The 27,106-nt window shown below is 38.6% G+C and overlaps 4 protein-coding genes and 1 long non-coding RNA gene across 7 annotated transcripts; 4 read left to right on the forward strand and 1 right to left on the reverse strand.

Annotated features, from left to right (window-relative positions):
- Positions 1 to 197: 197 nt before the first annotated feature.
- LOC137956499 (uncharacterized) lies at positions 198 to 1,413 on the reverse strand. The gene is made up of 3 exons (XR_011113244.1): positions 1,336 to 1,413; positions 827 to 891; positions 198 to 709 (listed from the first exon to the last, which is right to left on the reverse strand). It is a non-coding gene; the product is annotated as an uncharacterized lncRNA (long non-coding RNA).
- Positions 1,414 to 5,256: 3,843 nt separating this feature from the next.
- On the forward strand, positions 5,257 to 12,496 carry LOC137955494 (SWR1-complex protein 4). Of its 2 annotated transcripts, none has more exons than XR_011113157.1 (17): positions 5,257 to 5,630; positions 5,736 to 5,825; positions 6,348 to 6,413; positions 6,523 to 6,582; positions 6,710 to 6,766; positions 7,901 to 8,030; positions 8,176 to 8,243; positions 8,379 to 8,471; positions 8,565 to 8,612; positions 8,911 to 9,087; positions 10,019 to 10,129; positions 10,694 to 10,789; positions 11,163 to 11,231; positions 11,432 to 11,489; positions 11,577 to 11,611; positions 11,769 to 11,906; positions 12,041 to 12,496. XR_011113157.1 is itself a non-coding variant. In XM_068802458.1 (17 exons), the coding sequence occupies exons 1-16, from the start codon at positions 5,517 to 5,519 to the stop codon at positions 11,847 to 11,849; spliced, it is 1,353 nt and encodes a 450-aa protein (XP_068658559.1). In that variant the 5' UTR covers positions 5,257 to 5,516; the 3' UTR covers positions 11,850 to 11,858; positions 12,041 to 12,494. The 2 variants fall into 2 exon arrangements, 1 of the variants encoding a protein (XP_068658559.1); XM_068802458.1 differs by having other exon boundaries at positions 11,769 to 11,858; positions 12,041 to 12,494.
- A 243-nt stretch (positions 12,497 to 12,739) lies between these two features.
- On the forward strand, positions 12,740 to 18,776 carry LOC137955493 (beta-glucosidase-like SFR2, chloroplastic). The gene is made up of 11 exons (XM_068802457.1): positions 12,740 to 13,059; positions 13,623 to 13,992; positions 14,500 to 14,638; positions 15,223 to 15,389; positions 15,578 to 15,799; positions 16,839 to 17,007; positions 17,099 to 17,332; positions 17,449 to 17,598; positions 17,889 to 18,018; positions 18,112 to 18,483; positions 18,588 to 18,776. Exons 1-10 carry the CDS (start codon positions 12,879 to 12,881, stop codon positions 18,306 to 18,308), a joined length of 1,959 nt encoding a protein of 652 aa, XP_068658558.1. The 5' UTR covers positions 12,740 to 12,878; the 3' UTR covers positions 18,309 to 18,483; positions 18,588 to 18,776.
- A 317-nt stretch (positions 18,777 to 19,093) lies between these two features.
- Positions 19,094 to 20,539, forward strand: LOC137955495 (uncharacterized). Of its 2 annotated transcripts, none has more exons than XM_068802459.1 (5): positions 19,094 to 19,544; positions 19,634 to 19,758; positions 19,851 to 20,039; positions 20,130 to 20,181; positions 20,272 to 20,539. In XM_068802459.1, exons 1-5 carry the CDS (start codon positions 19,263 to 19,265, stop codon positions 20,389 to 20,391), a joined length of 768 nt encoding a protein of 255 aa, XP_068658560.1. In that variant the 5' UTR covers positions 19,094 to 19,262; the 3' UTR covers positions 20,392 to 20,539. The 2 variants fall into 2 exon arrangements, with proteins under 2 accessions (XP_068658560.1, XP_068658561.1); XM_068802460.1 differs by having other exon boundaries at positions 19,441 to 19,506.
- Positions 20,540 to 21,263: 724 nt separating this feature from the next.
- Positions 21,264 to 25,439, forward strand: LOC137956639 (DUF724 domain-containing protein 8-like). Its single transcript, XM_068804204.1, has 7 exons — positions 21,264 to 21,989; positions 23,513 to 23,585; positions 23,683 to 23,778; positions 23,855 to 23,965; positions 24,049 to 24,221; positions 24,334 to 24,406; positions 24,487 to 25,439. Exons 1-7 carry the CDS (start codon positions 21,264 to 21,266, stop codon positions 25,140 to 25,142), a joined length of 1,908 nt encoding a protein of 635 aa, XP_068660305.1. The 3' UTR covers positions 25,143 to 25,439.
- The last annotated feature ends 1,667 nt before the right edge of the window (positions 25,440 to 27,106 follow it).

The following is a 27,106-nucleotide window of genomic DNA, read 5'->3' on the forward strand; positions in this document are numbered from 1 at the left end:
AGGAAGCCCAGAATACTAGAAAATTATTTTTTAAACTAGTGATGTCAGTCCCCTGGAACTTCCGCTTCTCTAATCTTTTAAGATATCTACCCTTTAAAATGAATCAACTTTTCCTTTTCATTTGATCTTCATGTTAATTCTCTTCTACAAGTATGTATCTATCTGCAGACATATATTTAACGAGATGGACATGGAAGAAATTCAAAGCTCAAGCAAAACGACGACTTTAATATCATTGATCTGTTCTTTGATGATAGCAGTAAGCTAATTTGATGTATACAAGCTCGGGAGGGATAGACAAAGACGAAGAAGAAGGGGAAGGAGAAAGGAGGGAGGAGATGAGTGGAAGCTTGCAGACCACAACGGAATACCGAACCCAGACAGCAACCACGACGTGGGGTCTTACAAGGTCAAGAAAAGGTCTTACAAGGTCAAGAAGACTTAAAGTTCCAATGGAAGGAAGGAAGGGGGAAAGAAGATGAGGAAATGATACAGAAAGGAGAGAAAAAGCTCAGGTAGGATAGCGCCAAACTAGGGCCATGGCCGGGCAGCGTCGTCAGGACATTCTTTCTCTGAACCGCTTCCGTGGACTGCAGATGATTCCATTCGCAGAGATTCCATGGCAGCAGCAACAGCTCCCAGTTCTTGAAATAATAATGGAGGCAATAAGTGCATCCATACTGATCGATACGGTTTAAGAGATAGCAGCCTGGAGAGAAGGCAAAAAAACGTTGGCGTTTTACTTACAATTGAAACAAAAAGGCAAAACCTAGCAATACCAGAAAAGAAACAAAAAAGGTCCAAAACTGAGGAGTCTGAATCCTACCGACTGGACTCGCAAAGCTTTTTATCTGATGCTATTATTCTCCTCATCACGGGATGTAACGAAACCTGCCATGATAGAAAGAAGACAAACGGAATATATGTAAAACCAATACGTGAAATAACTCAAAGGTAGCTAGCTTCAGCCTTCAATCTTTCTGGGCGAAAAGAAAAAACCTATTGTAGCAAACATCGCGAAATCTAGGCCGGAGTCAAGGAGACCAAATAGCCTTTTTCATCTTTAAAAGCAAAAACCAAAGCGCTTATGGGTCGCCACCTCTAGGATCTCATAACCAGAGGGACAGGAAGATCAAGCTAAAGAGAACAATACCAATTTCAGACAAATAAAAGGAATGAAGCAATATCTTTCTTTTCCAGTCCAGCTTCTTCTGCTGGCCTACTGACGCCACAGAGGGAGAGATAGACAACAAGAGATCTTATGTACATAAAAAACTAAAAACCCACTTCGTCATCCCAAAGAAAACAAAGACTACACTGCAGTGAGACTCTTACCTCATCTGGATATGGTAAAGAGACAGAAGAAAGAAGAAATAAAGAAGATGACGATGGAGGGGAGAAGGAGAAGATGATGAAGGGGTGGGTCGGTCGGGTGGGCTTTAAGTAGGGAGAGAATCGGGCTGGGTGGGGTAACCAGGGGCGAAGGGGTGAAAAGGACGGATCGGAGAGGAGAAGGAATGAGCAGAGACGATGACGTCAGCCTGCCCGTGCTGCCCGTTACGCCGCTCGGATTCGGTCAGACAAGCGCATAACGGTCAGCCTTCGGCCATTGTTGGATCCAGTCTCAGCATTCAGCGCTGCTATTTTTTTTTTTTTTTAATATAAAAAAAGAGAAAAACAAGCAGTTGGTCGATTTAGGTGGGGCCACCATGCATCGTTCCATTTCTGGCCCAGACCGGCCGCCGAAGAGGCCAGTGGGCCCCCGTGTCGACGTGGCGAGGAGTGCGGCATGTGCGTCTTCGACGAACTCGCGCGTGGAGGTCTTCGTTTACTGTAGTGAACAGTTGCCATTCTGGACGGCTTTGTCGTTTCTGTTCCCATGACGTAACGGAACGGGTTGGCCCAAAAGCCAAATGCCGGGCTACGGATTCGTTGAAGATCCACCTGCCATGTTCACGCCATTATTATGGGCTGAAAATGGTATATGGACTTAAAAAGTTAAACATACTTAATTTGTACAATAATTTAACTTCAAATTTCAACAGCTATTTTCTTATTATTTTTATTTTTAGTAATTTTTCATTATAGATGCCCATTTTCAATTCTTTATTTATTATTTTTAATAAATATAGTGAAATAAATGGGCTCTTGTACTATATAATAACCAAATTATGGTTAAGGGGATGGGTCAACCCTAGTACTAATGTCTTGGACCCTAGAGTTAGGACCCTTCTCTCGCACGGCGAGCGATAGTACTAAAACTCTTGTACATAAGAGAAGTAGGCAAGTGCCCTCCCGCCCTGTAAAAACGAGGAAGACGGACATCCAATTGCACCTTATTAGGTTTAATAACTTTAATTCTATTTAAATATATGGTTGAATTAGAATAACACCATACACATAAAAAAATATTATAAAAATTTAATATAAATAAATAAATAATATTAAGATCGGGAAAGGAAGGAGGAACGAATTGTCATTACACTGAATTAAGTCTTGCATAACAACGGAGAAGGCAAGGGGCCCTCCCCCCTCGCAAACAAAGGAGATGTTGTTACGTAGGACTTTATCGAACTTACTAATTTGTCTAATTTTTATAATATAAAAAATCCAATAAAAAGTAATCCTACCTTTAAAAAAACCAAAATTGGAATTTCCATAGAAGAGAAACAAAATTCCCCACAAGATTATTTTTAAATAATCGGATAATTAATTAAATACATTATATAAACAATAAATTATATTTAAATGATTACATTGGTTGATCAAGTGGCACGGTAATGGGAGCGTGTGCGCGGGTAGGATGGCACCGTCGCACGGTCTCCCATGTCAGTGTCAAAAGTCCCAACACCAACGACCACGATCATTTTGACTTGACCCCCTCCCCTCCCATCACAGCTCACCAGTAAAAATAAAAATAAAAATAGGGGCCGGAAATTAACCCGATCAAAGATCAAAAGGAGGCCCACGAGCTGTCATAACAAGCGGGACCACTTGGACGTTGAGGATTTGACGTATCCAAATTGCTCCAGACATTTTGCCCGTGGGCCCATCTTCACTTTTTTCCCGGAGCTGGGACCAATTAAGCCTGCAAAGATTCTTGAATGTCGATTTCCGATTACGGGTGGAAGGGTGGTCCCTGCGACACGTCCGGAATTTCTGTTTCGGATTTACCCCGATTCGGTACCCGGCAACAGATGGACAGAACGTAGCGTTTCGGGCAAATAATTGCTCCACGCGGATCGCGTAAAAGAGACGGAAAGAGTTCTGAAACAGGAAAGCGGCTTCGATGCTTTTTTGAAATTTCCTTCATTTATGATTCGTATTTAATCGCGGCTTCCGGTGTCGTACTTTTTAACCTCTTCCCAAGGCAGATATGGACTCTGGAGAAAAGTTCCGACCGTCTTTTCTTAGCTGATGGGATAGTCTGACGCACTGGAATTCATCTGATTTTTCACCCTCCCGTTTTTACAGTTTTCACTCCGGTCACCGCCAGCTTTTACGGCTCCTTTCGTGACCGCTACAATCGCATCTATGCCCCGGATCATGTGGCTCATGAATGGGAAGCGACTGGAGCGCAGTCGAGATAAAAAAAAAAAAAAAGGAGAAGGTAAAAGATGATCAAGTTTGGGATCGAAGTGTCGGAATTTTACGGCGAGGGTAACCGGTAACGGGTTACAACCATGGTTTCCGACGGGATCGGAATACGGGTCCGATGCGCTGGTTGATTTATACGCTACGTGCAGGAGAAGCTTGGACGATGCTTGTCATGGTTTGGAGCGAATGGAAGAGAAGACCGCCGTTTCGTGGACGTGCTTTCCGACAAATTCTGCAGGTAAACATGACCGGTGACATTTGAATTTGATCTGTGGGACCTGTTCTGCAACCTTTCAATGGTATTTTTGGTGTTTGGGTGGTCACCTTCACCGACCCATGTTCGCGTTAAGGACAAATATCACGACTACCTTCTCCATTAATTTCATGCATGCAGTGTCTGGTAAGTTCCTTAAGGGTGATGCCATCTCTCTAATGGAAAGCAACGCAATGCCGCAATCTTAGTTCTACTAAACGGAGCCTTCTTCTCAAGAGCTCTATAATTCAAGAATTATTTGGGAGGTTACAGTGCAGCATAATTAACTGTATACTAAATCAACTTCTTCCGAATGTGTAAATTTTTGAAGTTGCAGTGAAGTTTTCTGAGATTACCGTCGGATCTTGGTCTCGTCTTCCTTAATTCATATAATCCATGCGAACTTTAAGCAAAATAAAGCCCAAGGAAATTAATGCCGAATTTCAGGAAACACTAACACACCCAAACAAACAAGAAATATTTTTTTCCCCGGCCGCTCTTTTCCTTCTTTTGAGCAGTTAAAAGCATTGTTTAGATTTTGAATAGAATTTCTCCCATTAAAATGAAGTAAACTTTCCAGGTTTCTTTGATCTGGAGGCTTAATGGGTGTAGTCGCTGTTCAGTAATGTTTCCGTAACCTTCCACAGAAGAAGCTTATGATCATCCCCGAAATCATGCCTCTATTTTCTCTTCCGAGTTGACAGAATCTGCACACTCCAAGACGCCAAACCTCTGTGTCTCTAAACCCCTCTGCTGCAGTGTAAAGAAGAAGATCAAGCCAATCTGAAGGACAATTTACCTTCAATTTCTCTGTTGGTACAGGCTTCGTCTTCTGTTCCTTGAGGAAATTCACTCCAGAGCGAAGCTTCAAATATATGAAAATGGCAACGACAGACATCGGCTCGCTTCATACAAACATCGGATGCTTCATGCTTTGTCTGTAATTGAAATGGAGATCGGGGAGCTCGGAGAGTTGGAGAAATCCTCTACCCTTAAATTAACAAAATTAATCAAGATTAGTTCTATCATTTCTTACTAACAGGAATTTTACAAATGTAAAATTATTTATAAAATTTTAAGGTAATTTTTTTATTATTTATAGTATTAGAATTTAGTTTATTATTTTTTACTTTTTTACATTTGAAATTGACCTAAAATGTATCCTCATAAAAACGTTTGATGTTGTCATTGATGGTGACCAATCCAGGGTCCAGATTGTGGCAAATTTAACGCGTGTAGAAATGGAAGAGGTCCAGGCCTCCTATGACCCCGAGTTTCGACCCGCAACTCACCGGGTCAGGGGGGAACTGAGCGGTTTCGTTGTGACAGGAGTTAATCCCGTATGATCAGAAAGTAGCATAAATTCTAGTGGTTGTTAACTGGTGTATACCGTGGTGGATCGAAACTCTTAAAAACTTTGGCGCCTTTGTTCGCAGTTTGGCCTCTTCGGCCTGAAGCAAGGATTCGGGCGTGTGATTTTTAACCCATTGGCTTGGACACTGTGAGTGGTGTGTCTTGTGAACCTTCTTGCGAAGGGGTGAATTTTGGTCATGGTTGACGGAAGACTCTGCGAAAGAAGCAGCTAAAGAACTGCTGCAGACACATTGACACCAGAAATTTGTCCAAAAGAAGAGGAATCGAATTTGAAACCCTAGTTAGTGTCAAAATGGACGCTAAGGACATTCTGGGTCTTCCGAAGACCCCCTTTCCTTCATCTCAAGAGAAGAAACCTCGGACTCAAAAGGACTCCCAAAGGAAACCCGATGGTGTTTCCCGAGAGGTGCCATCTCTCTCTCTCTCTGCACCCCCTTCTTCTCATCCTCCCTCTCTTTTTGAAGCTTCTGTCCTCTCATCTCACTTTTTCCTGTTTGTGCTTTGAAATTAGGTTTATGCGCTCACCGGTGGTTTGGCGCCTCTCATGCCTTCTCTCGATGCATCTCATTTGAAACGGCGTTCTCAGTCCGACAACGAAAAGGTAGAACTGCTGAGTTTGGATTTTGGAATGCATTTGTTGGGATTGTGGACATTTGTATTTTTGTGTGAGGGGAGTTAGGTTAATCCAGATGTGAATTAGAACCCAGGAGAACTCAGCAGTAAGTAGAGAGCACGATTTAACTGTAAACGAAGTTGGCATTGAATGGGTTGCAGTTGTAATAATTTGGAAGATATTGCCGACTCCAATTGACTTTTTAGGCTCCTAGTTCTTTCCATATGTCCATATTTTTGGATGATTCGTTCTTGCTTGTTGAATTTATCAGAGTAATTTTTGAAAATTATAAAATTCTGCGCATAATATCATCCAATATTCGTGTCACATATACCAATCCTCACATAATTGAATGGGTAAACTTGTGATGTTATTTACTTGTTTTGAGCACATGACTATTGCATATAGTTTAACTTTCTATGAAATGTTTTGATTTTTTTTGTGGCTTTTTCTATTTGACTAAAGCCAGCTTCCTTCTTGTTTCCTTATAATTTAATTTTGTCATTGCAGATCACATGGCAATGGCTTCCTTTTACATCTTCAGCTCGCACAGATAATTTGCAACTTTATCATTGGGTTTGTTTTCAGTTTTTGTACTGCATCAGATGATTTTTTTATTGTACATTATTAACAATTTGAAATGCAAGGGTACAATAATAAGTGTTTGGAACAACTCTTATTCCAGGTTAGAGTTGTGAATGGAGTTCCTCCTACTGGGGATTATTCCTTTGCCAAGTATAACAAGGTGTGAACTGTAGCATATCTTCCTATTTTGTGCTGATCTGGTCGCTTTTAATTACTATATTAAGTATGCAATTGTCTCCTTTTCAGTCGGAAAATGATACACATTTGTTTTCTTATGTACTTTGCAGTCAGTGGACATTCTCAAATACACAGATGAGGAATATGAAAAGTACATGACAGATCCGGTAGGTACAGTATGGTAATTGCTCATGTGATACTTTCTCTGGTACATTCTATATTATTTACTTGATTCTTGTCAGTAGTTGATAGAAATATCTATATATGATTACAGTGAGGTGAAATGTCATTGCTAGATTCCTGTCTGACATCCACTGCCTCAAACCGTTTTGGGCAAATTCTACATTAGGATGTAATTGTGTTGTCCACTTAGAGTTGGAAAAAAAACATATATTTGAGTTCTTGGGCTGATTTTAGTCTTCATGCCCTTTCTCTTCTATGTAATTGGTACTTCATGCTTATTGGTGGGTAAGAAGTCCTAACATTCAGTGATCCTAATTGTGCTCTACGTCTTAAGATAGTTGTCTGAAAGAGAGAGTTGTTGTGGGAGAATAATTCATACTGGTTTGGGATTGAATCCCATGCTTATATTTGTGCAGAGGTCCTCTAACTTCAGCAAGTCATTTTAGAAAGAAGGGGGCAAACTTTAACATCACATGAAAGCAAATACATGAGTAAACTTTAACATGCAAGCAAATATGGCCCAATTTTAACATGGCATGAGTGCAAATCTAAGTCCATCTATTTCAGTTTAGTGCCCTATGTGTCTTCTCTGTGGGGTGTGTGTATTTTCCCATTGTTTGTGCCAGTTGTCTGTATAAATCTGCACAGAATGAGGCATGTTTAGGGTAAAAAGCACTTCCTTTTGTGACTAAACTTGTATTCTATGTCTTGTGCCAGTTGTTTGAGAATCAGAGTTATTGTAGGGGAATAGTTTTATATTTGGTTGGGCTTGGAAAGATCCTGTACTCATTATTTGGAAAAAGACATTTTAACTTTGGCTAGTTGAGAGGAACCATCGAACTTTAATGATGTTCAATCTTGTAATCTGCTGTATACCTGTTGGAAAAAGTCTATTGCAGACCTTTCCAAGAAGGATAATTAACACAGCATGGTGGCTTAAGTTTTTATTGCCACCAGAATATGAATGCTTCTTGCGTGTTAAATGTGTTAGTATGGTCAACTACTGCTGTATACTCCCAGTTGGAAAAGTGTATTACCATTTTGAGTTTATCTTTCTTCACTGGTAAAGGGTTAGTGGTTATTGACAATTATCTAACTTTATAACTCTTTATATTTAGATGTGGACCAAGGAGGAGACTGACCAATTATTTGACTTGTGTGAGCGCTTTGATCTCCGTTTCATTGTTATAGCAGACAGATTCCCATCTGATAGATCTGTAGAGGAACTGAAGAGCCGTTACTACGCAGGTAATAGTCAATGTGCACTTGTGCATGTGTATAGTTTAGTGTTTGTGTTTGATTTTTTTTACTCTCTAGTACATATATTTTCATCTAGTACTTTTAGCTGTTAATATTATTAATTCTTATTTCAATATTTTCTTCATTTTTACAGTGTCTCGAGCACTATTAGTTGCTAGAGCTCTGTCTGCTGGTGATGTTTCTGGTCACCCTCTTGTTAAGGTGCATTTAACTTTTGTTGTATTTTCAATGGAAGCATTAACTTTCTCACATGTTGCCATTACTTTTTTCAGCTAAATTGCCTGTTTGGTTATGATGCAGTCATTTTATGTATCTTGCTGTTTGTTTCTCCTCTAGGAACCTTACAACTTCACTCAGGAGGTGGAGCGCAAACGTTTGTTATCTAGTGTACTGTCACAAACAAAGCTACAGGAGCGCAAAGATGCTGAGGCATGCTACTTGTTGTATTTTCATTGTTTCTTTACTGAAGTTTTTGTTTAATGATTGAACCTATTGCCTAAGGTCATAATCCTCTGCTTCTAGATTCTTGTAGAAGCCAAGCGTATAACTGAGTCACGCTTAATTGCTAAGGTAATATGCTGAATTGGATATGTCTCATTCATCTCTCTTATTTTTTATTTTTTTGGGTGGCCAGTTATTAATCCTGGTTGTTGGGATCCTGAGTTGAACAAGTACATTTGCTTTTTGGAAATGGCACCCTTTCAAGTCTTCATTGCTATATTTGCGGCATTCTTCTTCCTTATTCTATGTTTGAACCAAGACTGCCTATCAGGCTTTGAACCAAGGCCGTACACCACATAACTGACAATCTTGTAGTTGATGCTTTTGATTGTCTATTTATTGCTTCTGCAACATCTATTTCTTGCAGGCTGCTGAAGAAGCTGAACTGGCTGCAAATGCTAATACAATACCTGAGGTGAATGAAAAGTCTGCCACTGGTGATGTGTCTGTATCTCCAACTTCCAATGCTGTTTCTTCTTCCCCACTTGTTACTCCTCCAACATCTATAGCCGATAGTGCTGCAATTCCACCTTCCCTTCGTATGGTGAGTCAACCGCTGGAAATCACTTAACCTCTCTTCTTGTTGACTGTAACTTTGTGTCTCTCAGATGTTTGTTGTGGTCTCTAACACGATTAAAATAATTTCACATGCATTGGAAAAAAAATAAAAATCACATCAACACCCGAAAGCCTGGATTCGGATAATGTATGTCAAATTATCAAAGAAGCTTCTCTATTTGTGGTGTGAGACATTGTTTTGCTTATCATATTTTTGACACATTATTCTCCATTTTTCGAAATATGTATATATATATATTTTGACACATTGAAGTTGTGGGAGACTGTCCTATGACATATTTAAAGTTATTTTTACTTAGATTTTTTCTTCTGAGGAGGGTCAACCTCAATTATAGTCACTAGGTGTTAATTGTTAGAGGTAGAATTAATTTTTTTTTTCAGGTGCTTTTGTATTTGCAAATGATTGTAGGAAGGTTTTAGAAAGATTTATAGACTTTTTTTTTTTTTTTAATTTTGGTGTATGGGAAGATCAAGTCGTTTTTCATTATCCAGAAGAGGTGACTTGTTTTTGTTAATTGTCCTAAGCTCCTGGGTGTCCTAGATTTAAAAAAACCTATGCCAGGTGACAGGGTGTGAAAGAAGCAAAATCTTTGGAAGCTGCATTTTTAGGAATGCTTCTTTTGATATACTTGAGATATTCAATCAGATGTACTCCTATAATTGGTTCTTTTCACTTAACAGCGGCTAGTTTTAACAGGGAAGCCAAACAAAATAAACAAAATATCATATTGAAGGTACCATTTTTTTGGGCTGAATCCAAATTGCTTATTAACAAGTACAATCTACTTCGTTATAGTATTTCAATTTAACTGTTTTGATGTTTGTAACTTCTTAAATATTTTACTGAAAGTATCAAATGATCATATAGCCGTTACCTGAGTTGTGACTTTTTCCAGCATCGTGTGTACTTGAGGACAAATGCTCTCGATCAAATGATTCAAGCAGCTAGCTCGTCTGCTGGACTCCGAACTATGAAGAGGGTTGAGCAGACTTTACAAGAACTTGTGGTTAGTTGTGCTACCTTTCATGACTGAGTAATGTTTTTTTTTTTTTGAAATGATGACTGACTGAGTAATGTTAAGAGTAGACAAACTTTTCATTGTATTTTATGTAGTGTTTTTTTTTTAAAATAACATTTATTTATGAAAAGATGTTCTCATGATTCATTATCTCTTTCCAATCTTTTCTTTCTTTTCAAATTTCAAAATTGTCTTTCTTAGGCTTTCATATTTATTATCTTTGTCAAAATTTAACAAAAGCAATTTATTTGAAGATTTAAGTGCTTTTATGGAATAATTTTGAAAAAATTGAAATGCTTTTTGGTTTGATTTTCTCTCCCATGTCAGTCTGGTTATATGTGATATGTTGTGTTTTTCTAATGCCCTATGTGTCATTGCTAATTTGAGATTTTTATGTACCTTCACATGTCTTGTTGTATTTTCAGAATTCCCATTTCAAGATTATTTCCATATCAATGCCTGGTTTACTAGTTGATGCTCATTATTATCCATCTAGCTTATCTTCTAATTGGTTCTTGATAAAAATATTAACTAATTATTTGTGATGCGCAGTGTCATGTAAAACCTAGGGTTCCTACAAAAGCGGTTTGTGCTGAGCATGTCGAATTACGGAAAGAAATTCTTTCTTTACTTAATCTCCAGAAACAGGTGAGACTTTCTGTATGGTTATATTGTGATTTAGTGGCTTGTATGGCTTTTTGTAGCCTCCTAGGAAAAAGTTCCGTCTTATAACACTGTTGGTTTACTGCTTGCTACATGTAGCTGATCAACTATGTCTGGGATTTAGATATGGCAGAACAGTACTGTATTATTTAGTGTGGGCCTTCTGACTGAAACAGACTCACATATTGACTGTGTCAGCCATTGGCCTGACAAACAGCAGTTTTTAGGTAGTCATTTGTGATGCTTGTCAATGCCTTTGTAGCCTTGTAATGTGTTTCTCTTTATCCTATTGTCTATATCATCAGAAAAGAATTACCTTGAGTTTGTTCTAATTGCATTTGTTTTGTTTTGCAAATAGTTACAATATAAGGAAGCAGAAGCTTCTGGTCGAGACACTGGATATGTTGAAACACCGGGTACTCCGAAGGTATAAATGGATTTGATAATGCTAACATGTTTTTACAAATTACTACCTTTCGTGACTTTGCCTAGGCTGCTTATTGAACAGCCTCCATGGAATGGGCTGCCTTGAGCATGATAATGAAAATTCAGGGACAAGGCAGAATGCTTGTTATTTGTTATGTTATGGAACAATTTGGAGGTCTTGACTTTTTAAATTTTGGACAGCGTTCTCTCCGTGGGGATCAAGATCGCCCCTTTATTCCTGATTCTGTTTCATTTGGAGGTAATTAATTGATTGTTAACATCCTTTGAAATTCAATTGCTTCAAACATTATTCGAGACAATTATAATCACATGATTGACTTCTCAGGTGAAAGAGCTGGTAAACGTGATCAAAAGCGCAAGGTAAAGCTTTACCGCTTGTTGCTTATACTGTTTCTGTCTTTTCAGCTGTTTCTGCTACTCTTCTAATATAGCTTATCTTTTCTTGGATCTTTCTGGTGGTAGTTTTCTTTACTAGTCATTTACTTTTTTTTTTTTTTTTTTTTTTATGGTTGTCAAGGCTCCGGGAAGGTATCTGGATACGCCACCTTCTCCGCCTCAATCCAAGAGACCGCGAAAGCTGAAAACTGCTGATGGTTGAATTATGATGGTAACCTGCTGTTATTTTTGCACGGTTATACTATTCTCATTTAATCAGGTGAAAAGGAGATTGAAACGTTATGTAACCCAGTTTTGTTCACGATTTTACTTCATTAGATTCTTCAAGTTGTTTCACGCTGCCTTATGGTGGTGATACGATATTAATTCAGTATTTTTTCTTTTGTTACTCAGTGAATGTTGTTTTATGAAGCTGGTTATCTTCAAGCGCCATTAACAGATACTAGCCTTGGGAAAACAAAGGAGCCCCTGTTGGCACCTTGAAAGAAGAGCGTTGGTTACAACAATTTCTCATTCATCTGTGACTTTTATGTAATCCACACTAGGGAAGTAAATGGTTCGGCTACCCAGTTCTCTTTTGTGTTGGACAGTTTCTTTTCTCCTAGACACTGTTTATTATGTATATATATTTCTTAATCAAAACATGCTCGCAGGATATAACGAGAAAAGCAGCCATGCCTTTTCCTGCACTCATCCACGATAAACTTCTTTTATTGCTTCATTTATTTGGCGAGAATTCTTTGGGTTCATTGCTCCAGTCAAAAAGCTATGTACAACCTGAACCACGGTTTGATTTCGTTAATAATAGTTTAAATATTGTAATGATCTTATAGTCTCTCGACACCAATCAAGTTGATTGTGGGCAAGATTTTCCTGCATTTAGTTGTGGTTGTGGGCTAGAATAATGGCTTCTGTGCCATTAATGATGATTGTTAAGTGGATTTCAAAAGTTTGATTCTTCGTACTATCTCAGAAAGCTACACCCATCAATGAAGTTGGCCGTGACACCTTATCCGGTGCTAGAAGTCCTCTTCCAAATGGATCCAATCAACTAATTCAGCCGCCTGCACAATGAATCGAACCAAAGATACACCCAGTTTCTCGACGTTGCGACAACGCTCTGCGCTTCCTTTCCAGTTCCGATTAATGAACCAAGTGCGCCTTTTCCTGTTATTTTCTTTGTAGCTTCCCTCCCTTCCAGCTCGCCAGAGCTTCTTTAGGAGCCCGAGAAATGTCGGTCGTGGCTCTTTTTGTCTCGGCTACTAAGCTCGCCGGCGTCTTATTTACCCTCACCGTCACCGCCAACGCCTTCTCGTATTCCCGGTACCGGAAAAAGAATCTTCACCCGTTCCGGTCGCCCATCGATGAATCATCCGACGTTCTTGCTGATTTCAGTGTGGACCCTACAAAAGGTGATCTACGCGTTCTGGGACCTTCGACCCAGGAGGGTCTTTCTCTTCATTTTTTTTCTTGTTTGCTACCCAGTACACTGGTCGACTTGCATGTAGAGGAGTGGTTTTTATCAGTAGAACACAATTCACTTCCAAGGAGAATAGAGCATAAGTCTTATCTCTGAAATAGAACTGTCCAGAAAAAATGAAAATGCATAGTGTTCTCATGGAATTTGAGAACGATATACTTCTAATCTTTATTTGGAACCTTATTACGGAAGTTGGAACTCCAAGGCTGAATACATATATGCTTCAGTTGTTCTTCATTTTCGAAATAAAAGAATATATTAATTGCTAAATGGTTGTGTGACAAGGCGAAAAATATAATACCCAAAAACAGAACGAACAAGTGATTCCAGAACCTCCCTGCTCTTGTTAATTTCTTTTACTCTGCTCGTAAACTTTGAAAACCTTTGGACCCCAAAAAAAAGAGAAAAGAGAAACACAAATCACTTTTGAGTATTTTGTTTGCATATGCATTCAAGGGAGACTAGATTGCTCATTTACCATCTACGAATTTTCAGAAGATGAAGACCAGTTCTTTTTTGGGTTGGCTACTGCTCCAGCTCACGTGGAAGATAAGCTCAATGATGCCTGGCTACAGTTTGCAGAAGAAAGCCCTTGCGCTGATTTGGAACCAATGCAGGCTTCACAACATGCAGACACCATAATAGGTTCTGCAAGTGGGGGTGGTGGGTCTCATCAGGCTAAGATGTTCGGTGGTGAACCAACAAGAACAAAGAAGAAAAGGAAGTCACTTAAGGTAGCCATGGAAGCCACAATTAGAGGGATTATCAAGTACTCTGATGAGGAGGTCTCTGAAGATGAGGAAACACCAGCTGTAACTCCTGATTGCAATCACAATATTGCTGCTTGGCATAATGTGCCTCGGCCGTAAGTCTGAGTCTTATAGTCAGTTGATGTTGACCTTTTTTATTATCTATGATTCAATGAAATTTATGTGGTCAAGTTTTTGAGTGACTCCATGAGGTGGATTACTTGAAGTAGCCTACTGCACTCCTGACTTATAACTGAAAAGACCAACCTTCAACGCTGTCCACTTCATATTATTGTAGCTTTAAGTAATGTCTGAAACATGTATTGGTGACACTGGCCAGTTGCGACACCTCTTTGATCCCGGCACCATTGTGCAGATTGGGGTTTTGATAGTATTCATGTGGTTTCTTGGTTATTGAAACTCTGATTTAACCGGCAAAAAGAGAAACAATATTAAGTTGGGAGAATCTATGGTTACACACATTTACTAGTTTTGGGTGATGCAGAGTTGGGACCAGAAAAGGTGATGGGGGTGGACGATATGTGAAGTTGAGATTACACAATGAGCTTTTTTTTCCTGTAAATATTCCACAAGTGACACAATATTTTGTTTTGACTTTCCAGAGAAGAGAGATTAAGATTTTGGTCTGACCCTGATATTGAACTTAAGCTGGCGAAAGATACTGGCATAAGCGTCTTTAGAATGGGAATAGATTGGACAAGAATCATGCCTGAAGAACCAGAGGACGCACGTGGAGACACTGTAAGTTAGTGATGATCCTACCTTCCTAGCTTGCTGATGCCTAGCTGATCTGTTAAGCATATTATCAAGAAGCTGAATTGTATGTTACGAAGTGAAATGTTTTTCTTTTTCGGCACAGTGCTTATTTGTTTATTTTTCTCATTGAAGTGTAACTGAAAATATAATTAATGAAAATAAAGATGAGATGGAACCAATCGCTGAAAACCAGTCAGAATCTTAAAATTATTCTAGGGAATTATTCACATGTGGTAGGAAATCGAAATACAACTTTTACGACCCTAGTATGCAAAGGAAACCAGCTCTTGATATTGGTTTTACACTTTTAAGAACTCTGCACTATGAGATAGTCCAACACTTCAAAACATCAACCACTCTCCAAAGTAAGGAACCTTTCAGTTGCACCATTGGAGAGATTTTTTCAAGTAATCGGTGAACTCACAGTGGAGACCATTGTGGTAACCTAGTTACATTTACACTGCCATCTAAGTAACACTAACTAATTTGAAACTATTGTTGATTTAATCCCTCTTATTTTATTTAGTAGTTAAGAGTGAGAATGAGTTTGTGGTTTTTGTTTATTTCAGGTAAACTTTGCAGCTTTAGTAAGATATAAATTGATCATACAAAAGGTTCGTTCATATGGTATGAAGGTGATGTTGACATTGTTCCACCATTCTCTTCCACCTTGGGCTGGAGAATATGGGGGTTGGAAGATGGAAAAAACTGTTGATTACTTCATGAAGTTTACTAGGTAGGTTAACCCATTCTAGTTGAGCCAACTTGGAGTCTTCGACAATTATTGGCTGTTTGTTGAACTTAAATACGTTGCTGCAGATGAGAACCCACGTTTTTCAAATTCTCCATAATCAAATTTTTTATGATCTATATTTTACAGTTCTATGATTTTTCTAAGTAATATCTGGGAATTTGCTTTTGTAGGCTTGTTGTCGATAGTGTCTCAGATCTGGTAGACTATTGGGTAACATTTAATGAGCCTCATGTGTTCTGCATTTTAACATACTGTGCTGGTGCTTGGCCTGGAGGACGTCCGGATATGTTGGAAGCTGCAACTTCTGCTTTACCTACTGGTGTTTTTAACCAAGCAATGCACTGGATGGCCGTTGCCCATGCAAAAGCATATGACCATATCCATCAACACAGGTTTTTTTCTTCATTTCCATCTAGTCATTGGTTCCATCCTCTATACATAGTCTGAGAAATCATATTGAAAATATGATGCAATGTTTCTAATCAATTGCTTTTAAAAATCTCCTGAAGAGTTACATGACAAAAAAGAATTGCATGTTTCCAAGAGCTTAGGGATATCTTAAAGTCGGTTTTGCCACAATATATTTTAAAAGTATAAAAATATCTTTTAAAAATCCTGGTCAATTGATACTTTATTTTGAAAGGATTTGTTAATTTTTTGAATGAGGTTTGAGAACAATGTCTAATACATTAGAATATCATGCTGTTAGACTATTGTTAGGTTCACACTTTCAAGAAGCTTGGATAAGGTAAGGTACTAGTTTTGATGATGAGAATAGGATTTATTATCATGGTAAACACCTATGTGTGTGACATCTACACGCCATATATAAAGATTCACTTTTTAGCCTATTTCATTTATTTGGATTTGATTTATCAATCGAATAAAAAAAATACAATTGTGAGATTCAGAACTACAAAAGTCAAATGCCTAAAATCACGATAACCGAAGAAAAGGGGGGGTTCCTAAATGTAAATCGAATACTTGTTTCTGTTTTAGGATCTCAGAGTGATTAGTGGAAGTGCTATCAAGGCAGTCTAATTATGCTACCTTCTTAGAGTTTGTCCAGTGCCTGTCTTAATTAAATTTTTAGGTTGGTGGTAATCAATTAGGAGTTGCAGAAAGGGCAAGGACAAATATGTGGACAATAGTTAATAAAAGGATGCTTATCAATGAAATGCTTGTTGCTATCTGCTCCAGTTATGAATCTTTGGTGTAATTCATGCGTTCAAGAATCCTACATTCCTTAAGTGGCGCAATGAAAGTTTTTTCTATGCTTTCATGAACTGATTTATATTTGCAATCCACACAATCAAGTTAAAATTGGTCTTGGTTTTACTTTTTCAACTAGTCCCTTTTTTTTTATTTAAAGTTCTCAATTAAAGGATATAGTGGTGCAAATGTGATTTTCTTTTTCTGTTTTTGTTGCAGCACCATAACCAAGGCGATTGTTGGGGTGGCACATCATGTGTCATTTATGCGACCTTATGGCTTATTTGATATTGCAGCTGTTACTCTAGCTAATTCATTGACTCTTTTCCCCTACTTGGATGCCATATGTGGCAAACTCGATTTTATTGGGATAAACTATTATGGCCAGGTGCTTGCTTTAACTAATATAATGATTACTAGTAGCAACAATGATTATATTTTGATGGAGTTTGTCCTTTGACTAAACTTTGTATTACCAGGAAGTGATCTCTGGTGCTGGATTGAGGCTTGTGAGCAATGATGAATACAGTGAATCAGGGCGGGGCGTTTATCCAGATGGTTTATATAGGATGTTACTTGAGTTTCACAAAAAATACAAACACCTAAATGTACCTTTCATCATTACTGAGAATGGAGTTTCAGATGGTACTGACTTGATCCGACAGCCGTATTTGCTAGAACATCTGCTGGCTGTATATGCAGCTATGACAATGGTTGTGCACACAGAATTCGATATTAGAATTTTTATGCAAGGAAAATTGAGAATATTTTCAGGAATGTTTTGAATAAAGAGTTGCTGACTGATTTTATGGTTAATGTCCATTTTTAGGGTGTTCCAGTTCTAGGTTACTTATTCTGGACTACCTCGGACAATTGGGAATGGGCTGATGGATATGGACCGAAGTTTGGGCTTGTAGCTGTTGATCGGGCTAATGGGCTTGCACGTATTCCTCACCCTTCCTACTATTTGTTTTCAAAGGTAATGCATTTAATGAGAAACTAATACATCTTTGTTGGGGTTGTCTTTCTGTTTACATGACCTACTCCTGGTAAAGGAAGGTGTGAGTTATTAGAGGAAAGTTTTGGAGGGGGCTGCTGCATTGTTGGTGTAACTGGTGTGTGTGTTGGGAGGAGTGAGCAATTAAGAGACCTGAAGTTGCTTTGGGAACTCTAGGGTCATGTTCTGGCCTTTAAGAATGACATCTGAAGTTAGTTTAATCTGTAACATTTCTTTTTAAGTAATAACTTCAACTTCGCTTGCAAGTGTAGGTGGTTAAAACAGGTAAAGTTACAAAGATCGACAGAGCTCGTGTATGGTATGAACTCCAAAGTCCTGCTAAGGAACACAAAACACGACCATTTTACCGTGCTGTGAACAAAAATGGGCTTATGTATGCAGGTATAACATTCAAATCTCAATTCTCCCGTCTGTGATTGTTTGGTAAAAAACTTCTATTCAATGTATTTTAAGTGGATTCTTTCCTTCTTGTAGGAGGGCTAGATAAACCAACCTGGCAGCAGTTTGTCGAACGAGATTGGCGTTTTGGGCACTATGAGATGGAGGGTTTGCAAGATCCTCTGAGTCGCATTTATAGATTCGTGTTTGCTCCTTTCCTAAACAAAAAGAAAATAAGTCCTGAATCAGAACTTGATGGTTTGGTGATCGAGCCTCTTGCTTTATCCCCCTAGGGTGCATCCACTATATTGTCTTAGCATGACGATGAATGTGGCAGCTCTTCATACTTGATCCGCTGAAATACAGCTTCAAAGAGACTTAATCACATGGAGTCCTGAAACTGTAAAAGTCATGGCAGAAATGGATCTCTTTTACAGAACCAGAATATCAATTGCGCTGAAACTGTCGGTGAGTTATTTTAAGCCTTCATCTTCATTAGGATTTAGCATCACTTAATTTTTTAATTAGCTGACCTAACTTCTCATCTTCGCAAACTCCATTTATATCTGAAGCGGATGAAACAGTGAAGGAAATTTCCACAATCTTAGTTCTACTAAATGGAGCCGCCTTCCGCACTTGTACACAATTTGGTTTATGTTTTCTCAAGAGCTGTATAATTCAAGAATTATTTGGGTGGTTACAGTGCAGCAAAATTAACTGTATAATTGATCCAATTTCTTCCGAATCTGTAAATTTTTTAAGTTGCAGTGAAGTTTTCTGAGATTACCTTGGGATCTTGGTCTCGTCTTCCTTAATTCATATAATCCATGCGAGCTTTAAGCAAAATAAAGCCCATGGAGATTAATGTCGAATTTAAGGAAACACTGGCACAACCAAACAAACAAGAATTGCTTTTTTTTTCCAGGCCGCCCTTTTCCTTCTTTTGAGCGGCTACAAGCATTGTTTCACCGTGTTTCTGAAGTGCAACAAATATTGTGTTTTTAATGGTCTATTATTTTTGGAGCTGTGCGCATGACAAAAAAGGGAGAACCGTCATCCTGTGGCTGTGACTCTGTGAGTGTGCGGGAGGTGAAGAGGCTGAGAAGCTGGAGAATCCACAACCACCAGATTTTGAATTGATTTTCTTCCATTAAATTGCCCTAAACTTTTCAGGTCACTTGATTCTGGAGGCTGGATGGTTGTAATTGCAGTCAGTCCAGTAATGTTTCCGTGAACTTCCCAAGAAGATGCTTATGTTTATCAGTTCAAATTCGCCTCCATTATCTCTACCGTGTCGACGCAGTCTGCACCGTCCAAGATGTCACCCCTTTCTGTCTAGACCCCTCTGCTGCGTTGTGAAGAAGAAGAGCAGAGCCAGTCTGAAGGACAATTTACCATCGATTTCGCTGTCACTTTTTGGTTCAGGCTTTGTCTTGGGTCCCCTTCTTGATGGAATTCACTCCAGAGTGAAGCTTCAAATATATGAAAATGGTGCGATAGACATCGGCCCTCTTCATACAAACATATGGGTACCTTGAATTTTCAGTCTTTTCGTTTAGTTTTGTATGGATGTTCAACAAATTGCAAGCGTAATTGATTAATGGGTTCTTCTGCGTAGGTTCCGTTCCTCCTCGGAGCTTTCTACTGCGCGGTTGGATTGATTCAACTCCGTTTGGATGAAAATGTCACCCCCAGATCGAAGGATCCAGCTGTGAGCCTGGAGAAAACAGCACTTTCCTTCGCGTGAGCTGCCCAAAACATCGTCGCCAATTTTCATTTCAGTTACAGAAGCAATCCCATGTTTAATTCCACTGTCTACTTCATCTCCTATGCAGAGTATTGGCCCTGTTCGTCGAATTGAGTGCTGAAATGTACAAAGCTGGAGTTGCAGACAACATCGAGGCCTACATACTCTTCGCACTGGCAGAAGCAATTTGGTTCTTCCTGGATGGAACATGGTTGGGGTTCACCCTCGCTTGTTTGGTTGGTTTTGTTTGCCCTTTAGCTGAGATTCCGATCATCAAGTAAGATCACCTCTTCTGCTCTTTAATAGTTGAACAGATGATAATTTTCTCTGCTTCAGCTAATCCTGAAATGGATTTGCATCTGCGCAGGTGGTTTCACCTCTGGTCGTATCCGCAGGCAAATGTAGAACTGTTTGGTGAGGTAACCAAGTAACAAACTTCAGGTTCCTTGTCTTCTTGGTGTGTCGCTCTCCATTGACAGAATCATAAAGATTAATTCGTTCCATTGCAGGGATTAATTACCTGGACGACGACCTGTTATTTTGTTTACACTCCATTCTTAGTCAATTTAGCGCGATGGTTGAAATCAACTGTAACAGCCGCCGAAGAGGATTACACTGCTTCCAAATGACAAGCTTTCTAGTTCGATTCACCAAAGCAATTCGTAAGAGGCAGTTTTAATCGGTGTGACGAATCAATCATGTAGAACTTGCAAAGCGATAATGGTACTGATAAATTTTGTGTAGCTTAACTCTTTCTTCGTTTTTGTCCATGTTCAGTCTTCCGTATATTTTAATTAAAGTCTATTATTATTTATTATCCAACTAATCATAAAATTTTAAAATCATAAACGTTTATTTATATTCCTATTTTTAAAAAAAATTGAGAAAGAGAGAAAAGAAATCTGAGAGACGGATAGAGCGCTAAAAATAGTCCCAAGGAATAATTCCTTGTAACCATTCTAACAACTTTAACATCCTTCCTTCAATTGAATGCTTTTAATAATCAGTTTACACATGAATCCGAACAAACACCCAATAGATTGCGTATCTTCAAGAACGCTAAAGGTTTCGTCATTATATCTGCAATTTGCTATGACAATAAACCATCTTTACAATGTCATATTTTGTTAGTTCACGAAGAAAATGAAAACGAACATCAATGTGTTTACAGCGATCATGCATTACTGGATTTTTAGAAAGTTTGATTATTGAACTGTTATCACAGTAAACGGTTGTGAAATTATGTTGAGCATGATTGAGATTTTTTAATATCCTTTTTATCCATATTGTTTGATAGGCACACGAGGTTGCAGCAATGAATTCAACTTCAGTAGTGGACAAAGCCACTACATGTTGTTTCCCATTCTCATCTTCACTTTCATAAAAAAAAAAAAAAATCAATTCATGACGCTGTTTAATCGACGTAAATATAAAAACTATTTAATATTTCAACTTTGAATAAGATTCTGCCCGCTATAGACCTGGCTTTCAAAAACAGTGAATGCATGGAGGAGGATGGCCCCGGGAAGACACGGACGGTTCAGATGTGTTTGTTCTGGTGGTCACGCTACTCACGTCTTTAATCCGCATTCCTTCGTGCTACAGCCTACTGGTGGAAATCAAATATCGACTTGCCACGTACACGAATCTGACCGTACTTCAGAAAAGAATGGATTCTTCATGCCGTCCACGGCGGTACGGATATACACGTGTACGGCTCCGATGCTTCCATGGTTCGCTTTTCCCGCCGTCCTCCGTCCGCCACGAGACACGAGCACTCAACGCTGCTGGAGTGAGGAGGATGGAGGAGTCGGGGACGCCTGTATTCTCCGAGGGTGCTGCAGTTGAAGTCTGCAGCGACGAGCCGGGTTTCTTTGGTGCATGGTTTGAGGCCACTGTCTTGCGGAAGATTAGGAAGAGGCGGCTTTCGGTGGAGTACGATGAACTCGTTGAGGAAGACGATGAGTCGAAACCTCTACGGGAGGTTGTCGATCTTAGCTCCGTTAGACCTTGTCCGCCTCCCGTTGGAGCCAACCGGAAGTTTGCAGTCCATGATAAAGTGGAGGCATTCCTCAATGACGGGTGGTGGGTTGGTGAGGTAGCCAGGGTTGTAGACGAAGCTAGGTATATCGTCAAGTTTGTTGATGATGAGCAGTTGGAGATTAAGGAGGCGGATTTAAGGATCAGACTTGACTGGGTTGATGGGCAATGGGTTCATCCTTCAAGGGTAATGATTAATCTGTAAACTTCTCTCTCTCTCTCTGTTATTATTGATTTATTCCGTATTCTTCTGTGTTTTTGCTTTGACATCGTTGACATATCGTATCTTGTCATATCCTTCTATGTCTTTCATAATATGCATTTTTGCTGCTCTCTCGCAGCTTGTGTTTCCTTCATTTTCGTTCCCCTGGCTTTTTTTTGCATGTATTTTTTTAACTGATCGACACCTCTGCTTGTGCGGATCATCTTTGTTCCATTCCCTTCTAGCATTACTTCTGTTGTGTTTATCAACTTCTCCATATTACTTTTCTTCATTTGACTGAATGTGCGTCCATTTCACTCTTTTTCCTCTCTTTGAGGACATGATTAGGTAATTTATTGTGTCACTATTTTTATTTTTGTCATCTGTATACTTGCTTCGACATTGTCATGGTACTTGATCGCTCGAATATTTTATTGTCTTTTGTTTCGCTAGACCATTTTTTTATAGTTACCTTTGCTATTATTTAAGAGAAGCTGAAAATCCTCATAGGTGCTGCGTATTGCTCGTTTTTTCGAGAATCTTTTGGTGATCCTAACGTTTTTAATCTGGAGCCCGAAAGTGGGCAATCCATACATCCCAGTGAAACCTCTTCTGGTTTGTATATCCATTTACCTTTTGTTGTTGACTTTGTGGGCCTTTCTGTGATATTTGTATGATAACACCTTTAGTCCATCCTCTTGATGTGAAATAATCTATAACACCTTTAGTAACTCTTTAAAATCAGAGCTACTATTAACTTGTCTTTGTATTTTCACAAAGAAAGCATCAGTGAGATGGGGGTGGGGGAGGTTAGCTGACATGATTAGACTAAGTTATGGACTTCATTTCATCAACCAGGTCTTAAGATGGACTCGGATTTCCCAGACTTGTGGAGCAACTAAACCATAAATAGAGGGTTGCAGGGCATAATTTGTATGCAGTTTTAGTTAATTGGCTGCCATGAATTTTCTCATTGTTTTAGGGCATTTTATGTCAAATATGTGCATGCAATTTTTTTTATCGTCGGGACTTATGTACATGTCTCAAGAAGTGGCGGTGGGCAATCAAGTTACATGAGTGGGAAGAACCAGCAATTTGCAAAGGAACCAAAAATTTGCAACAGTTGATGATAGAAGCTGCATACTACTCTTGTGCCTCTTGATTGATCTTGAAATTTGCTGTAATAATCCTTCTTTGAAAAATTTACCAGCCCATGTGCCAATGTAGGTATCAACTCAAGCCTCTGACAAATAGATGATGGTAAATTCCCTTTGCAAGTCCTTAAGAGATTTGGTTGGATGATCTGGTTATGACAAAATTAGTTCAGTGAATATAGATAAAGCAGCATAGGCATTGAATTAAATGGTTGTCTTTTGTTAGGTTCGCATGTATGTGAAAAAGGGTTAGATCCTTAAATTCTGATAACAGTTGTATCCTCCGACGGACACTGGAGTCCCTAGTAATCTTGTATAATTGATGATAGTTCTTCTGTTCTCTTTGTGTCATAGCTGGATGGGCTATGTTGGTTAGGAAAAATGAAGAGAAAAAAGAGGACTCCAACATGGAAGCAATCACCGAGAGGTACAAATGGTTTAATTGAGGTCATGAATACATCTTTGTTTCACAATAAATTGGCTTATTTGACACTTAGTTATGGTAACCATTATACAATTTTTAGATGAGAATCCAAGCAAAAAAAGCTCTACACTGACTATTCTTATACAAAGGAATGGAGATCATGGAATGGAAGCTGGTCATCTTTCCCAGAGAAGTGGTGGGGGTTGACATTTTAATCTACTTGCATTTAGTACTCTTAGTCACTTAACAGAAAGAAATATTATAATGCACAGGTATGGAGGCTGAAGATATTGTAGGAGTGTCTGATGAAGTCAATGGCATGCTTAAAGACATTGAAGATTATTCCCTCATGGATGCACTGAATGATGGGATTTCTTCCAACGGTAATTGATTCTAGAGAGCTGCACTTTCAGGGTGATGTAAAGAATTTCCTTTTAGTAATAAAGTTGATCTTGACTTCCTGCAGGTTTTCTGCATGAAGACATTGATTTCATGCACCTTGGGCAGCATCCATGTAGAAGAAGTATACCCAAACAATTGAATGTTAAGGATCCTGTGTTGCAAACTGAGTCTTATAGTCATTATGAAGGGATGGGTGATCAATGTTCAGCTCTTATCCCCTATGAAAGTGGTCAGAATGTAAGGGTTTAAGCTTTTTAAATAATTCTAAATATTTTAGTAGTTTTTTTTTTGTCATCTATGTTTTCTAGGGAACTCATTCTGCAAGTGTGATCGTACTTGTGTTGCTAAGCTGGTGGATGATATATTGAAGACCGAACTGCTGAATGTTAATCCTAGTGCTGTCAGGAGTAATGAAATAAGAGGTACGCAGCTTATAGAATTAGTCTATGAAATTTTAGTTAGCATGTGGGATCACTACAAATAATTTCCATGGTTGCTGCAGACTTAATGGGTCATTCACATGACAAATGCTTACGGCAACAAGCACCCTTGCTCTTTGTGAAGAAGTCTTCTCTATGGAAAACATTTGAATCAATGGAAGTATTTAACAGATTACCGCAAAATCCACATTTTTGTCCATTGAAGAAATTCATTAAAGAGGTTCGTGAAGGGTTGGCAATTGGTCTGATGGTTAATTTTGTCAATTTGGTAGAAAACATGCAGCAATCTCAATTCACTGATCCTTTAAGTGTTTTTGTGGAAAGATTGATGGTTGTTGAGGACTTGGAACATCATGGATTTCATATTCAAGGGATGCATTCTCACATTCTTGAGATAATTAGACTAAAGCAGATACAGGAACAATATGAGAGGAACCTTGCTGAGCTAGAAGGAAAGATTCTAGGACAGAAGCAGGAGGAATGTAGACTTCATAGTCATATGAATGAAATTGACAAGAAGATCATAAGATTGGAGAAATCTATTGCAATGGTGCAATGTAAAGGAGCTTCATTTAAAGAGCTGCGAGAAAATTGTGAATTTGAGCATGCTCAGTGGGAAAAGGAGGGAAAGGTGATCAAAGAACAGTGGTCTATTGCAAAACAAGAGTTTGATAGTTTAGCCATGGCACCACTGTTTAAACCACGTGTTTTGTTCTAGTTTTTGGGTCAGCTTGTAGCTTTCCTTTGTAAAGCATGTGAGCCATTGACAACGATTTTTGTTTACGTTGGTATATCAGCTAATATTATAGTACTTTATACGCTTGAGGTAGAATAGATGTACATGGAAAAAGTGCCCATTGTTCCTTAAGTATGCTGTTGCTGATAATTTTGGTTTTACGGAGGTGTTTGAACTGGTGTTGCAAAGAGGAAGACATGCACGAGTTTTTATTCTTATTTTTTTTGAGAAAATGTACTTGGGTGTCTGTTGGCTTTTTTCTCTCCCCCTCCCCCTCTCTCTGTGGCTTTGAGATTGCGCCTTTCTTTTCTCAAGATGCATCTTCTTTGTTATTATGAAAATATTCCATTAAAGACAAATTTAATCTTCAACAATCCATGTTGCTCTCTCCAGATCTTTTGTTTGTTTATTTTTGTTATTCTATTTATCATTGGCCCTAGCAAAACTTGTAAGTGGGTGTATATACTCTGCGTCTCTACTAGTTCTGCTCTGTCCTTATTTTCAGGAAACTTTGAACTGAAGATTTGTAAGGGGAATATTGTAGAGCTCTGCAGTAATAAACATGGTTCCCTTGGGTATCTGGTTCACCGTGATGGTGATTGGGCCTGCTGGTGGAATATCATTTAAAGACCGACGTTGAGACCAAGCTTTTGAGAGAAAAATACATTTTCATCTCATTAGACCACCACCTGCCATTAAGGTTGAAAAGTTTTGCTTCCTTGAAGAGGTTGATGCTTTCTACAATGATGGGAGGTGGGTTGGTGTGATTTCAAAAGTACATTGTGTACTTCAGAAAAACCGAGGAGCTTGAATATGTCAGATTTGAGGCTCCATCAAGATTTGATCAATGGCAGATGGGTTCAGCTTCTCAGGTGTTGGATGTTTCGCATATCTAACTAGTTTCAAACAAAAGAATCTTTCTTGTATCTGTTCAGCTTTCCGTCTGTGCAGATGCAATCCGTGTTTCTTCTTGTTGTGCATAGAAATAAGGAAAAAGATGTTAAGTGTATGAGAAAAACATAGAACTATACACTTAGATACAATTGGAGTTTACTTTTTCTTTTTCTGACGGTTTCTGTGCATTTTTTCCTGTTCAGGCTCTTGAGGCTTTCTGACAAACATGAAAGAATCTGTGGAACCAAACTAAATGCTGTTTGTTAGTATCTCCAGTCTTCTCTGTAGTTGCAAATGGTTACAGAGTGATATCGTTGCTAAGCAACGTTCTCTGTTGATTCATGTTTTGATTTGAGTAGTGACAAGTCTGTTTTTCAGTTCGCTGGTTGCCATGTACAAAGATGCATCTTTGAAAAGGAACCGATTCGATACTGGCATATAGCCGTTGCTCATGGTCCCTTTGAATCTGGCTGTGATCTGACTGCTATCTGTGAAAAAAGGGTATGAACATGGTTCAAATTTTCTCCAACAATTTATCTTCTCTGAAAACCCTCCTCCTTTGAAAGTAACCTTATATGGGTTCTTTAATAGATGTAGTTCGACTATTTATCCTTTTTTCCCGTTTTTCTTCTCATCCTTTGCTTTGGGTAGAACTCTCTTACAATATTACAATTATCCATATATCACCTCATTTGTTTATATAGCATTGAGGGAGCCTTCTTCTTTAATTTAATATCACAGTAGCCCCATCACAATCTACTTTACTGTAGCAATTGATTGATCAAGATTTTGATTGATTTTTTGAAGAAACTTTCATGCCTTGACCTTTGAGAGTTTTGCCTTTGGTCAGTCGATCAAGATTACGTTCCATAAATATTAAATTATTGACCAATGTTGATGATTTGGACCTTATTTGGGTTTAAATTCTGATGATTAATTTTTCATGTCTATAATAATAGAAATTTGTGTTTTAGGTGTTTGATTTTTTTAAATTAAAAATAAATGTACATTATTTCATAATTATACAACCGAAGGATTTCAAAGAATTTTTT

Source organism: Aristolochia californica, unplaced genomic scaffold (assembly GCF_029961685.1).
Source record: "Aristolochia californica isolate CCGP_79_NKW_82.1479 unplaced genomic scaffold, dmAriCali1.0.hap1 SCAF_2, whole genome shotgun sequence".
Classification (NCBI taxonomy): Eukaryota; Viridiplantae; Streptophyta; class Magnoliopsida; order Piperales; family Aristolochiaceae; genus Aristolochia; species Aristolochia californica.